Source organism: Perca fluviatilis, chromosome 10 (assembly GCF_010015445.1).
Source record: "Perca fluviatilis chromosome 10, GENO_Pfluv_1.0, whole genome shotgun sequence".
Classification (NCBI taxonomy): Eukaryota; Metazoa; Chordata; class Actinopteri; order Perciformes; family Percidae; genus Perca; species Perca fluviatilis.
In genome coordinates, this window is record NC_053121.1 from 30833003 (window position 1) to 30847409 (window position 14407).

At 39.2% G+C, this 14407-nt stretch overlaps 1 protein-coding gene across 3 annotated transcripts in view; it reads right to left on the bottom strand.

The window, feature by feature from the left end:
• The window catches only part of fstl5 (follistatin-like 5), a 175049-nt gene that overhangs the window by 33766 nt on the left and 126876 nt on the right, over window positions 1-14407 (bottom strand). For all 3 annotated transcript variants that reach the window (XM_039813230.1, XM_039813229.1, XM_039813231.1), the window contains 2 exons: window positions 8403-8564; window positions 6678-6812 (listed from right to left, as the gene is read on the bottom strand). In XM_039813230.1, coding sequence (XP_039669164.1) covers window positions 6678-6812; window positions 8403-8564 — 297 coding nt within the window. The remainder of the gene's footprint in view (window positions 1-6677; window positions 6813-8402; window positions 8565-14407) is intronic.

The following is a 14407-nucleotide window of genomic DNA, read 5'->3' on the forward strand; positions in this document are numbered from 1 at the left end:
CTCGCAGATCCTCTGACACTGCAGAAATAATTGGCACATTGTGAAGGGCAGATATTTATGCCAGTTTAGCTGCAGACTGTCAGAGATGGATGGTGCTCTGCCTGCTGGTGACAGACTCTGTTAAAGAGATCTCAGAGTAGTGACTGCTCAGGTTTTCCCAAACAATGAAGCGCTTGGGTAAATTTGAGAGAAAAACAATTCACTTTAGTGCTGCGCCTGTGAAGAGAAGGTTTTGACCTTCAAGCATCTAAAGAAGATCATTCATGCCTCGCTCATCAAATCATGTTTTTCAGTTCATCTCCTGCTTATTACCTTATTCAGCCCTTTGACAACCGGCTTAGTTAGCTATTTAGCTCCGTCTCTTATTCAAATGTGTCTGAATGAGAAGCCTAAGGCAGGTCATAAACAATGATTTCGCAGAATGAGATCATTACTTTCCACAAAGTCAGATTTCTAAAACATTTCCAAGTTTAATCACAATGTGTCATTTGAATCTGTGTCTGTGTCAGATCAATGGTACTAGATCAAGGGAAGTCTGGCGCCACAACATGCCCACCAGCATCTCAACGTCTGTGGGATCAGAGTATGAAACTCTTGGTTAAAAGCGTCCTTGATTCTGCTACTTAAAAAGGCAGATGCCACCCGTTTGAAAACAATTAAAGTCAGTATTTGTGAACATGAAATACTTAAGGCAAAAGCTAGAAAATCAGAGGGACTAGCACTGTAAAAAAAATATAGGTTACAAAGTTACAAATATGCTGAAAAATCATCTGAGAGACGGAAGTAGTTAAAAAGCTGTTTTTGGAGGTTATAAGGACATTTGTTTGTTGGGTCTTGGGGGATGATTACATGCTAATAGTTTATACTGTCCATGACCCTGGATGCCAGTCAATGTGTAGGTGTTATATTGGGAATGGATGATTTAGGGGAACTTGTGCATTATGTTAGACATGATTAATTTTAGATGTTTTTGGGTTTGGCATAGTTAAAGGTTCTATATAAATGATTTTGAACATTTATATAGCAGCAAACAACTATTTGCCGTAAAGATATAGTAGTGTAATGGCTGAGCAGAGACTGAAGTTGCACTCCCTTTGTGTGTGTTGTAATCCAAGCATCTCTGTTCTTTGTTTTGGTATCTGGTACGCTACGTGTGCATGTAAGTCCCTCCCTTTGAAACTGTTGGCCCTCCCCTTGTTCATAAAGAGACTGCGCTTACACACTGTTAGTACCACCTCGGCTCGGCTCAGCTTGACTCGACCGCGGTGCCCCGTACTCCTTTTTCCATTGCAGATTTAGTACCGCCTCATGGGTGAGGCGAGCGTGGCTGGTCGTCATAGAGACGCCGCAGGAAACTGCCGTGACCTAACGCGACACACACAGAACGTCGAAGGTGTGTTGTTTTTGACTCTCGGCATGTGACTGTTGCCACAGCCAGAAGACAAATTTTGTTTCAAAAGAAGCTGGAGGCAGCAAAGAAAAACCGCTGGCTAAACTATTTAAAAATGGAGGGTTTGTTCAGGACACCCCAGTCTATCGCTAGCAATGATGACGCAGTGATTAGTGACGACTCTCTCTGACCAATCAGTAGTCTGCAGGTTTTCACGTCACCTTTTGTTATCGGCTCAGCTCGCTTGGAACCTCGACGGAGGTGATACAAAAAAAAAGTACGTTATAGTACCAGGTACTTCTTTTCATAATGGAAAAAGGCGAGTCGAGCAGGTACCATGTAATGGAAAAACGCCATAAGAGATTGACCTCTCACACAGCATTGTAAAAGCGAGGTGTGCAGTTGGAAGTGTTCAGCTGAAGGAGACCTGCCAGATTTATTTTTTCCACCAAAGAAAACACGTTCTTCAGCTAAAAAGGCCTCTGAAGATAGCTAGGCAAGCTAATAATTACGTTACAACACCTTGCTGAGAACACGAAGGTAGGCTCTCTAAAGTCTCAATGATTTTAGAGAGCGTCTCTGGCCAGAACATGACGATTTATGGAGCTAATCTGGATTAACACTCTATACGTACTCCAGCCCGGGGGTTTGAATGAGGATTCTGACATGACTGTGATTGAAGGGCCATAAGTGGGGTACACAGATGTTCTAAATACATTACTTTTTGAGTACATTTTTTTGCTGTTTTAATTGTTAAAAGCATGCACTTTAACGGAACACACCGACTTATTGGGACTTTAGCTTATTCACTGTATCCCCCAGAGTTAGATAAGTCCATACATACCCTTCTCATCAGAAAGGCGGAGCACTGCTACTTCTGCTACTTGGGCGGAGTGATATGCCTGCAGCACCTAAGAAGCCCTGAGCAGAGAGTAACAATGCTTCGCCTTTCTGAGAATATAGTTCCGAGTTTATATACGGTTAGAAGATGGCTGTGAGAAGATGGCTGTGTCTCATGTGACCTTGTTATTTGTACACGCTGTGACTATACAAATCACAACATGGAAATAGGAACCGTTATTTTGTCAGTTATTCGGAGCAGTAGGCTAGTTGGAACCGGCCGGTTACCTCCAGGATCTGTGCTAGGCTAAGCTACCGGTGGGGCCGTTGGACAGAGTTACGACACGCACAGAGATGAGAAGGGTATGTATGGACTTATCTAACTCTGGGGGTTACGGTGAATAAGCTAAAGTCCCAATAAGTTGCCGTGTTCCTTAAAAAAAAAAAAAAAAAAAGAGAAATGGCATGGCACTTAAGTGCATGTAAACACACAAACTGTATATTTGGATAAGACATGAAGGATGATATCCAGAACAGGTGAAGTCAGTGAGCAGCATTACTAATACATCAGTTAATTCAAATGTGATTTTAGGTGCACTGGCTGCTTTTGGCATCTCCTTTTTCACTTGATGTTTTACAAATGCAGGTTACCTCTGCCCTGTGATGGCTAGATACCATTATCAGGAAGGTAGGCAGGAAACTGACCAAGTGAAGACGGGAATAGCAATGTATTTTGTAGCCCTTGACGAAAAGTTCCATATTTAAGAGAAGAATATACTTAAAAGCAAACCTAATTTTCTTTCCAGTGCTGTGTGATCAACTGCTGTAACTGGAAAACCTGAGTGCTGATTCTGACGGTGCTTCTAGAAAACAGGCAGAGATTAATTGATGGGTGACCTGGAGCTGAATCAATCTTCTTCCTCATTCTGTTGTCAAGGTCAGGTTACATTGACAAAGAACAACATACATACAAAGAAACATTCATTTGGTATTCTATTCATTTGGGATGAATAATGAAATTCTATGCGATCTAACAAATCGTTTTTAACATTTGTTTTTGTATTTTCATAATTGTCTATCTGCTTTTATTATTATTGTTTTATCTGTATTTATTTGTAATTCTGAGCTTGAACATGTGTGCTTGTCTCTTTATCTGACTGAATTGGTCTTGTTGGTGGGATTGAGAGTATCTTAGCAAAAAGACCTCACTTTTGTGCGTGTAACTGAAAAAAAGACTTTAAATTTGTGAATCATCACTTTTAAATGGGTGGAATAAATTTGCATTAATTATTGGAATCATCTTTTATAAAAAGATAACTACATTGTGTGTGGAGAAATATGCAGAAATAATTTGAGTATGATATTCACAGAATATCTCAACCAGTATCACCGGTGAGTGTGTGAGCACAAAGCAACATGGTGTGTGGAAACTGGGGATTGTGCTGTTAATGTAACACATCCAACAACTTCAGCTAGATGAACAGCCCTGCATGTTCTCAACATTCACTGCAAGCTCATCCGTTTCCATTAATAATATTTTGTAATGACAGCAGTTTGTTAAACATATTATTACCCATTAACAGGAAAACATCACTCAGGTAAAATAGCTGCAGTGTTCAAAGACATTTGTTGTGCCTGATGAAGATTCCTGTTTTAACACTCAACATCACAATACAAGCTCTGAGCAGCTCACGCCTTAGTGGCCTCAAACACTGAAGTATTGACAGCAAGCTGGCAGCTTTCCTAGAAAATATCACCCAGCCGCCCTCACATTGGAGAGCCCAATACAAATATCTGTCCATCTTCAGGGGCTAAACAATTGCCAAGCTAATGCAAATGACAAGACAAACCTGCAGCCTTCCTGCAGATTTAATAAGTTTTGTGTTTGTTTGTTTCACCTTGCTATATGACAAGGCTAAACTCAAATATTACTCAGTCGCTCTCCTTACCAGTCAGATTTACTGTATATGACGACAATTTTTTCATACCTTCATACATCTGAGGTTCATTTGATCAAATATTTGTATATGTTTCTGGGTTTTTATGCTTTATGTAAAGCCCTTATTAATGCCTTTGTGTAAAAAATGTTATACAAAAATAGTTTGATTTAGAAAGTTTACAATCTACTTTGTGTCTCACCTCTTTATCTACAACACACACACACACACACACACACACACACACACACACACACACACACACACACACACACACACACACACACACACACACACACACAGTTGTTAGCTGTAGAGTACTTTTTGATGGACCTGTGTTGGAAGCACTTTAGAAATAAAATTGACTTTACTTGACCTTTTGTGACTATTTAACTAATTACACTTGTAAAGCTGAACAATCTGATGATTCATCTTTCTGTCTCTCATCCCAGACCTCTTGTGATTTCCATGTGAAGAAGACAGAAACATGTCAGGTTTTGATTTTACTATCCTATCTAGTTCTCCCTCAAGGCATTTCTGAGTAATCACATTTACAAGGGTAAGAATTGAAGAATTTAATTGAATACCAGTTGTTGGGCCTTTTACTCTATTTTTGACATTGTATAGGCCGAAACAATTGATGTATATAAGGTAAAGTTATTATGAAGACAATTCAAAAATTCTGTAAGGTCATTTGAAACATTTTCAAACACTATAACAAGTTACATTTCAAGACTTCTTTTTGAACTCTGATTTGTTAGTGTGGATATTTTTAGGAGCAGGGGTGAGGGTTTCAGAGGTTGAGGGCTGCAGGCAGTGTAAGCTGACACCCCACATAAGCTTCAGGCTCACAGAGACAGCCAATCCAGGAAAGATAAATAGTCTGCTTCCATTTGCTCACTTATTTAGTTACTGAATAAAGGTGGCATTCTCGTAGGAAAACTAGAGTGGGTCAGTCAGATATTCATGCCAGACTACGAGTGTAGTAAAATCAGTGTCTTTCGTAATGTAGTAGTGCAGCCACATCTGTCTGTCTGCTGACATCCCTTTGAACTCCTGTCCTGTGGGTTTGCCCACACCAAAAATGGTCTGCAATATCCATCTCCCAGAACCATTTTGGCCCACGGTAGAGAAGCTTCAAAGCACACAAGTGACTTCCGAACTCTGCGAGCATGATCCAGAGATGCCTGACAGACTGGATGAAGGAAGTGCCGTACCACGGGGATGATATCTAAGCACGTTGGGTGTATTAGAGGTGTGGGACAGTGTACACGTGATATTTGTGACTCGACTGCAAAGTTGCTAAGTATGCTGTTTGGGAACCCTAATTACCCGCAGGAAACAACAACACACTAACAACTGGTCTTGAACCCCAAAGACAGATTCTGACATTTCAGAGAAGGTCAGAGTTAATTACCGTGCGAGACTATTCATGGGGAGGGTACAAGAGCAGATTGTTGGTGTCGAAAAAATGCTTCCAAATTTGAATAAGAAGGTTACTCGTGTCACAACCCTGTTACACAGTTACATATTGACAGTTGACGACTAATTCCAAATACCACCTCAATCAATTAATATGTGTGCCAGAAATCACTAATGTGGAGCGTGACAGAGGAAACTGTGGAGATGGTAGTGTGGAACAATGATTGATTAATCAACTGACAGAAGAATAACTGACAATTTTGATAATACATTAACATTTGTAAACTGGTATCACTTTATGAATAAAGATGAGGAAGGTTCACTCTTTTTCTCTGATTTATATAATTGTTAATTGTACATCTTTGGGTTTTGGATTACCTCAGGCTCAGGGAATTTTTGATTTATGATGTTGATGGGTATTTTCAATATTTTCTTTACATTTTTATAGAAAAAAACACTTATTTAATTGAACAATGAAAATAGATGAATCAATAATGAGCAATACGACTGCAACTAATGATTATTTTCATTATTAATCTGATTATCATTTTATGATAAATTAATAAATTTCTTAGGGAAGAAATTTGAGGAAAACTGGCAAACATAATTTGCCAGAGCCCAAGGTGACGTCTTCCAATACTTTTTTTTTTTTGTCTGACTAACAGGCCAAAACCAAAACATTCTCAATTAACAAACATAAAAACAGAGAAAAGCAGCAAATCTGCACATTTGAAAGACCAGAAACAGTGAATGTGAAATGTATTTTCGGTACCAATTATTCTTCTTATTGTTCAGCCCTAATAAAATGTATTCTTATTTGCAGCTCCAGTATATGCCAGCATAGAGGAGATAAACAAAGATGTCTTTCTGAGTGGATGGAGGGGTGCATGAACAATTACCCCCGCCTTTAACCCAGGAGGCTAAGAGAGTATAGATATTATCACCATTACTTCCCTTGCAGAGGCTCTATCATTGCATTACAGGATATAAACTATTAAGAACTGACGGGATAAATTATTAGAAGTCCCACTTGCATGGCTCCATTAGCCCTTGGATAAAAACAGACGAACATCGTGAGTTATACATACAAGTTTTGCGTGCAGAGTCCTCCACAAATAGCGAAGAGATGTCCTCGTCTACACCAGCATCATTTTTGGCGATGCAGGTATAGGCGCCAGTGTCCTCAAAGTGCACGTTGCTGATGTGCACCTCGCTTCCATTAGCTTTCAGGAACAACGGAAAGAAAAGACAAAAAAAAAACAGGTTACCTTTCAGAAATAGATAAAAGGAGACATACCTGCTACCATCTTCTGCTACCATTACGCTGTTACAGAACAGTTCTCTAATATGTTAGGAAGGAAGGTAAAAGGTAGGAGTTCAAAGTATGAAGAATGTGGCACGTTATGCTGTGTTTCTGTGAGCACTGAGACAGGTTTCTTGTGTACTGTTTTTGTGTACAACCTCAAAGGAAAAGCAGTTGGCATTGCTGGTTATTGAAAGAACCATAAGGAAATTTAAAATTTGCCTTAGAATATTTGATACTGAGGTTGGACAGTAAAACAAATGTATCAAGCTTTTAACATTATGAGTCTTTTGATGACCTACATTTACTCATTGCAATTGTCAGCCAACATATTTAAACTGAAAATGGCTTCAAATACCAATGACATCTAACCAGAAGTTTAACCGACCAATTAGCTAACAGGCCAGCATCATTCACTGCTCATAAAGTAACTAAGCAGGACAAACGTGAATGGAAATACTGTATACTAGGGGTGTGACGAGACACCCAGCTCACGAGACTAGACACGAGATTGGGTTCATGAGAACGAGACAAGATTTTAACCTATGTTAAAGTAAACTTCAATGAAGAAATAAAAAAAAAATAGTGCTTTATTCAATTAAAAGTCACAAAATGAAAATCGAGCACTGAAAGGTTTTGCCACAAACTCAAATGCCTGGCTTCTCTCCTGTATAACTAACAGTTACACTGTTACTTATTCCATATGTCTTCACTCAGAGAACCAAGGTTACAACATAACCAAGCGTTTTCTGGCAGTAGTTGAGACCAAATGTTTTGTACTTGAATTGAGAGAAGTAAAGCTTATTTTACTTTTGTTTTCACATTGAATGAAACCACAAATAAATTACCATCAAACACTCAACAGATGATTTTTGTGAATACAGATGTGCGCTTTTATCCTCCTCTGCATTTTATTCATTGCAGCAGTACACAAGGAAGTAGGCTACTCTAGTATCGATTTATGATCGTTATAGGACAAAGGGAGAACATTTGTCTTTGTTTAATGTCATTAAAAGTAAAGTAAGGTTTTGCTGTACGCTTCTCGACTCGATTTTAAAAAGGACAGAGAAACGCGTGTGTCTCGGCCAAGAGAGGAGGAGAGCAGCAGTACTCTCTAATATTCTAATGCTGGGTTTTACAGGCAGCGTTTTTCTTCCGCTATCCCTCTGCAAAAGTAAACTCTGAGTCAACTTTGGAGAACGGGCCAATTCTATGCTAATTTCGAGGTCAAAGTCAGACTCATCCCTCATGCTGGCTGCTGCTCTCCACTTGTGTACTGATATTGCGAGGCACTTTTTACCTCAACGAGAAATCTCGTCACAGTTTAATCTCTACTGTATATGCGCTGATGTATAAACAATGGTTACATTCAGTGTTATTGAAGTATATCTTATCATTCATCTTGATGTGGATTTTAGTTTGTATTGCCCAGCCCTGTTTTTACAAAATATGTAAATGTATGTCCAAATAAGTAAATGCAGGGAGCAGGAAACTCTAGACTCCACTATACCTTGCAGGGTGAGTTGTTTGGACAGCTTGGTTGTGATGTCCATGCCGTTCTTCAGCCAGGCCAGCTGGGGGCTGGGGATGCCCTCAGCGTGGCAGCGCAGGCTGGCAGTGACGCCCGGCTCCCTGGCTTGGCTCTCTGGGTACACTCGGATGACGGGAGAAACTGGAATATGGTGAAAAAGGGGAGAGGGAGACAGTTGAGACTCAGAGATGAATACATGCAGTACATCCCACAATGTTGTTTACATTAGTACCACTTGAGAAGCGAGGCAACACTATTGATTGAGAAGTTTAAGAGAAGATGCCAAGTCTTGAACTTATGGTTTTGCATTAGCATACACTATCAATAAGATCAAGTGTATTTTCAGCATTGCTGAATGCCTTTAGATAAGGTTACCGTTCTCCGTGAAGCCAAACAAATCAGATAGATAAATAAGGGAGAGAACCTCTGTTCGGACGTTATTGATTTTGCTTTGTAGACATTGATTTTATGTAACCTTTTGTCAGAAAGGGAATGAGGGGATAGAAGAAAACAATGTCTGCAGAAACAAAAGGCACCATCGTAATGTCCCCGTTTTCTGCAAACTGTTCCAAAAGCTGACTTTACTCATTCCTGAACATTGTGCCACTGTCATGCTGGAGTTTCACTGCTTTACCCTACCCGAGGCTAAAATAAACAGACAAAAAAACTCTCCTACATACTGTACTTCCAAGAACCATAAATCAATAAAACACACAAATACATTAATAATATGCATTTATGCAGTGGCTGAGAATATGCCGCAAGTTTTGCTCTACATCCTGTGCCTAAATTGTTAAGAGTCTTGCTCCACAAAACATAATATCAAAAGAATGAATGTGAATAATCCTTTAAAGGACAAAGCCTTCCCTGAGTAGCATAACAATGATAAAAACTTTCAAAAAAGGGATAGTAGTATCTCTGAGGAGAGTCTCCCACGATGAACTGTTTACAGAGCGTCGTTCCACAACAGCCTGTCACATATAAGACGACAACATGGCATTGGCATAGGGACATCAAATTCCTCTATCTTGCCATCTTGTTTTGAGCAATCCTCATAGACTCTGTGGCCCAAATCAGTGTCCTTTTTTTTTCTTCTCCTTTCTGAAACCGACTTCAGAGACATGAGCGGAGGATAGAAGCGAGAGTCTTGGCAGAAGCAGAGAAGGCAGACGTGCTGTAGAGACCATTTCCTGTGGGCACTGGGTTAGAGGAAGTCTTTATTCAGCCAGGTGAGTGAAATGACTGAAGATCGTTGCCACGGCCATCTGGTAACCACGGCACTCCTGGGCTTTGGAGCTCACGTCAACCTCACTGCCAACACGCCATCCAGAGTGGGCCATCAGGGCTCCTACGACCCCCAGGTTACTTTACTAGTCACAGTCACAGAGACACTCTTACACCGATGGCCCTCAGTAGTAACAACGTTGACTGAATAGGGCCTATGAAGACAATTATTGTGTACGATCTTTTAAATGAAGGTTATTACTCATACTTATTATCCTCACACATGCACATACAAACAAGTTCTTTCTCTGGTTTTTGTTATCCGTGTGTTTGCTGTAAATCACTTCGGGTCAGCCCTGTTTGTTGAAATTGTTCTGTGAATTGTGCTTGTTTGAATCTATAGCTGCATCTTTACATCGATCTTCCCGAATGCACGTACATCAAGAGCAGCAATCTCAGTATTTCTAAAAAGGTATACACTTTTAAAAGGAATATTTAAATTATGCGATTTGTATTCTTAACCAAAAGGATGAAATCCTGCTGTGTATATAACGTGTCCTTTTCATTGAGTGGGTTTACATGCATGGACGTAAACAGGTAATGACCAGGCTTTTGGAAAATAATGGTAAGTTAGTTAGTAGGTTAGTTTTAGTAGTTTAGTATTTAAATTCTGATAAATGTAATAGAGGATTAGAGCTGAAATAATTAGTCAAGTTGATTAATTGATCTCTAGGATGTTAATTCTCAACAGTTTTAATAATTGATTAATTATTTGAGCTTCTTTTCAAGTTAAAATGCCGACATTGCTGGTTTAACCATCTCAAACATGATCGGTTTGCTGCTCTTCTTTAAATTAAATGACACTATAGTATATACGTTTGGAGTTTGGACAGTTTGTTTGATGAAACAAACTAAAGACTTTACTGTGGGAATTGTGACATTTTTCACTATTTTCTGACATTTTACAGGCAATACAATAAATCCAAAAAATAATCTGCAGATTAAACTATTAAAAATAATCCTTAGTTGCAGCCCTACAGATAACTTTAAATGTTGCTTTTCTTTCATTACTAAAGAAGCTAAATCCCGCAGAGTCTATGCAGCCAGAAACCAAACTGAGTTCTTCCTCGACTGTTGAGGTACTGTAACTCGATCAGTACAGAAATGACAGATTTGGTGGATGTGGAGGAGTTAAAGAGTAACCTGCACTGACGCAGACGATCTAAGACTTGGATAATTAGAATCACGTATAAAGGGAGCTGAATAACTAGGTTCCTCTATGCTCCATGTAAACTTACGTAATATCCCAAATATGATCAAAACTAGAATACTAAAGTGCATGTTAATGTACTCATTATGAAGGCAAGTGCTCAACACTTCCCTTCTCTCAGGCGGAAGTTAGAAGTAATTAGTAATGTCCAGTTTTGAATAAATTGAATTAATCATAGTATTGTAAATGTATAGTGTGTGTGTGTGTGTGTGTGTGTGTGTGTGTGTGTGTGTGTGTGTGTGTGTGTGTGTGTGTGTGTGTGTGAGTGAGAGAGAGATTTTAGGGTCATGGAACACTTGGCATGTACCTACAGTATCTTGCTGGCCTACAACAACCTATTAATCAACAGCCGTATAGTGCAAGCATGGATCGACCAGATTCCCTTGAGCACCTCATTAAAAAAAAACTCTCAGGCAATCTCACAAAGTTGTGTTAATTAGTGTGTTGGAATTAAAGAAAAATAGATCCACAAGACTTTTTATTCAAGAAAAAACTGCATTAGTGCCACAGTGTTCAGTAATAGGTTTTTCAGGGACACACACTTCACTTGAGCAAAAGCTTACTCACAAACAGTAAGGTTCTTAATTGATCATGTGCAGGGTTTTCCCTGCCAAACGGCTTGGACCCAGTGTCTAAACATTTTTGTGCCCTGCCTAAAAGTATGAACGTAAAAACAATGTGGAGAGCATCTATACAGCGAGCAGGTGCACAGGACGGTGTGTGACAATGAAAAATCACCCAGTGGCCCAAAAAGCATTTCCCCCTTAGGCCACCATTGTAAAAGAAAAGTCTGTTAAACTGTTGACAAGACACCTCAGACTGCAAACGAGGTTGATTATGACTCTTTCTATTCTGAGTTTTTAATCCATAGAGTTTTTAAATTTGAAAAACTTTCCTCGAGCTGAGAAATGCGATCTAAAAACCTGTGACATCACTACAATGTAAAGTCTATGGGCCCAGTGGGAACTCGTGGGTGGGGCCAGCAGGAGAAACACTACTGCGCATACTCAGTGGGCCGCATATCACGGAAGTAAACCCCGAATCTTAGAAACTGTTTTGGACCAGGCGAGCAACTCCATTAAACTGAACTGAATAGGCGCCATTTTGGGATCTGGTATTCAGGTAATATTATACATTCATGACCGCAACCGACAACCACTAACTTTTATTCAAATAATTACATGATGACATCACTAGTATTTACAACATATAACAATAAAGTAGTAGTGAAAATCTTAGGCCTCAGGCCCCTTTAACAATGCTCAATAAATAATAATAAAGAAAATCACACAAGTAAAATTAGTGTAGACAGTATTGCAAATAAATAAAACCCAATGTACAGTACATATAAAAGTATATAAAAGTAAAGATTTAAATGCATTATTTCTGCTGTATGCTTGGTGATCTAAGCCCTATTGATCTGAATGATGTTTTTTTCCAAGAATCTGTATTTGAAAAATGTAGGGCCAGTTAACATCCAAGGACTTGGCGTAACTTTAGGTTGTTACATATTCAACAGTTTTTCTCGGTAGAAAAGAGGTGAACAGTGTGAGTGTCATGGTTGTGGTTTTCAGTTGTAGCTGTTCCTGTTTTATTGTGTTAATTTATTGACAGTGAGGGGAAAAACTGAAACATTATCTGGATGTAGCTGCTTCCCAGAGGGCTGTCAATGGTTTCATACACTTATCCACCAATACTGATATGTTATAGATACAGATAAATGTTATAGTTAATTTTTTTACATTTATAAATTTTGTGTGATTTAAAAGATTCCAAAAATGGTACATTCATTTATTTAAGCCTGGAACCAGGTGCTGAAAAGGGGAGACAGGTTAGTGATCTTTTTATCAGGATGGTCTTTTGTTAGGGCCAATACAGTAAATAGAAATATCTTCTGATGCTATGAGACTGATAGAAAATAGATGGCATGGCATCGAGCTCACTTCTCATACACCTTTTTGAGTAAATTGCCTGTGAGATTTGAAAAGATGGAACTGGTTTCTACTTTGTGCTGAAGATCTCCAATCAGAGCTGGCAACACCACTACAGGAGTCCGATAGGTTACAGTAAAAGAGTAGGTGCAGTGTGTGTAGAGGTGTAATTACAGAGTATGCAAGTGCAGGTGTAATCTGTGCTCTGAATGGGTGTGTAGAGTTTTGCTGAGGCAGAATTGTAGTTGAGACCTCTGTAGGTTTCATGGCCCTAATTCAACCAAACAAATCTGTGATGGGAGGGACACACTGCCTGCCCAGCCTAGTTTCCTCCATCCAAGTGAGGCGTCTACACAGTTCAGCTCGGCATAATTACACAGATGAGGGTGTTGGTAAACATTGAAAAAATTTTAATCTATTTGTATGAAAACTAAACATATTGAGTAAGCACAGGGATGCCTGAATAGGTTTATTTGAAATAGTATGTGTTATTAAAAAGGTAAGAAGCATATGGAATAAATTAATGTTACATATGAAGGGAACAAATGTCAATGATTTTAGTAATTTGGTTTGCATTATGAGTTTGGTAGAAATTAGACCTTAACCATATTCTTTTGGAAATGTAAACTTTCTAGTTTTATATGATGGGCAGGTTTAGCTAGTTGCCCCAAATCCCATTAGATTGGATTGCCTCAAGTTGAGCTATTTAAAATATTTTACAGGACGAGAAAACTAAACAATTAAAACAGGATTCAAACTTGGAAAATGTCTCACTGTGTCTTTAAAGTGGTTTTAAAGCCTTAAAGGAGCTGCTCAAATGACAGTAGGAGCATTAAGTGTTGATTGGTTTTAGTGTTCAATCTTACAGTTCAGGCCTGTGACATCATCGTCATCACAGTGGTGTTTGTTAGTTACACCTCTGCCTGCTCATAATGATGGTTTTACATTAAAACCAAAATCTTGAAACTACAAATATATATTTGAAGTAACTCCACTCTTATACTGTATATTGATATTCAGCTACACAAAAGGATAGCATGAATGCATTGATTCAATTATTGAAAGCATTTTAAAAAGCTTTGGTAGCATCCAGTATACTGCTTAAAGGCATCAGTGAATGTTCTTCCTTCGCTCACAGTATATCTGCATCTTTCACCAGGCCCCTAACAGTCTCATAGAGAACCATGAAACTCTTCTTTTCCCTCTAAACAGGAAAAGTGCGTTCTCTGCCTTTTGATAATATCTCACTTACACACTACACCAATGTGCATGAATGAACTCAATCCCTGCATGCAAATCAAGTCGTGAAAATTAAAGAAGCGAGATGGTCGGTGGGATTTTTCCACTCGAAACTCGATTCAGACAAGATGTGAGAGAAGTTGCATTCTGAAGTGTTTCTGATAGTGTCAGGAGACCCAGTGCCAGGAGAATGTGACACAGCAGGGCTGACAGCTCCATCATAAAGCTCCCCAGCCAGTCGTCAATCACTCAGCAAGGCTCCAGTCGGCCATTGAGCTATAGAAGATGAGCAGGCGTGCAGACACACACACACACATATA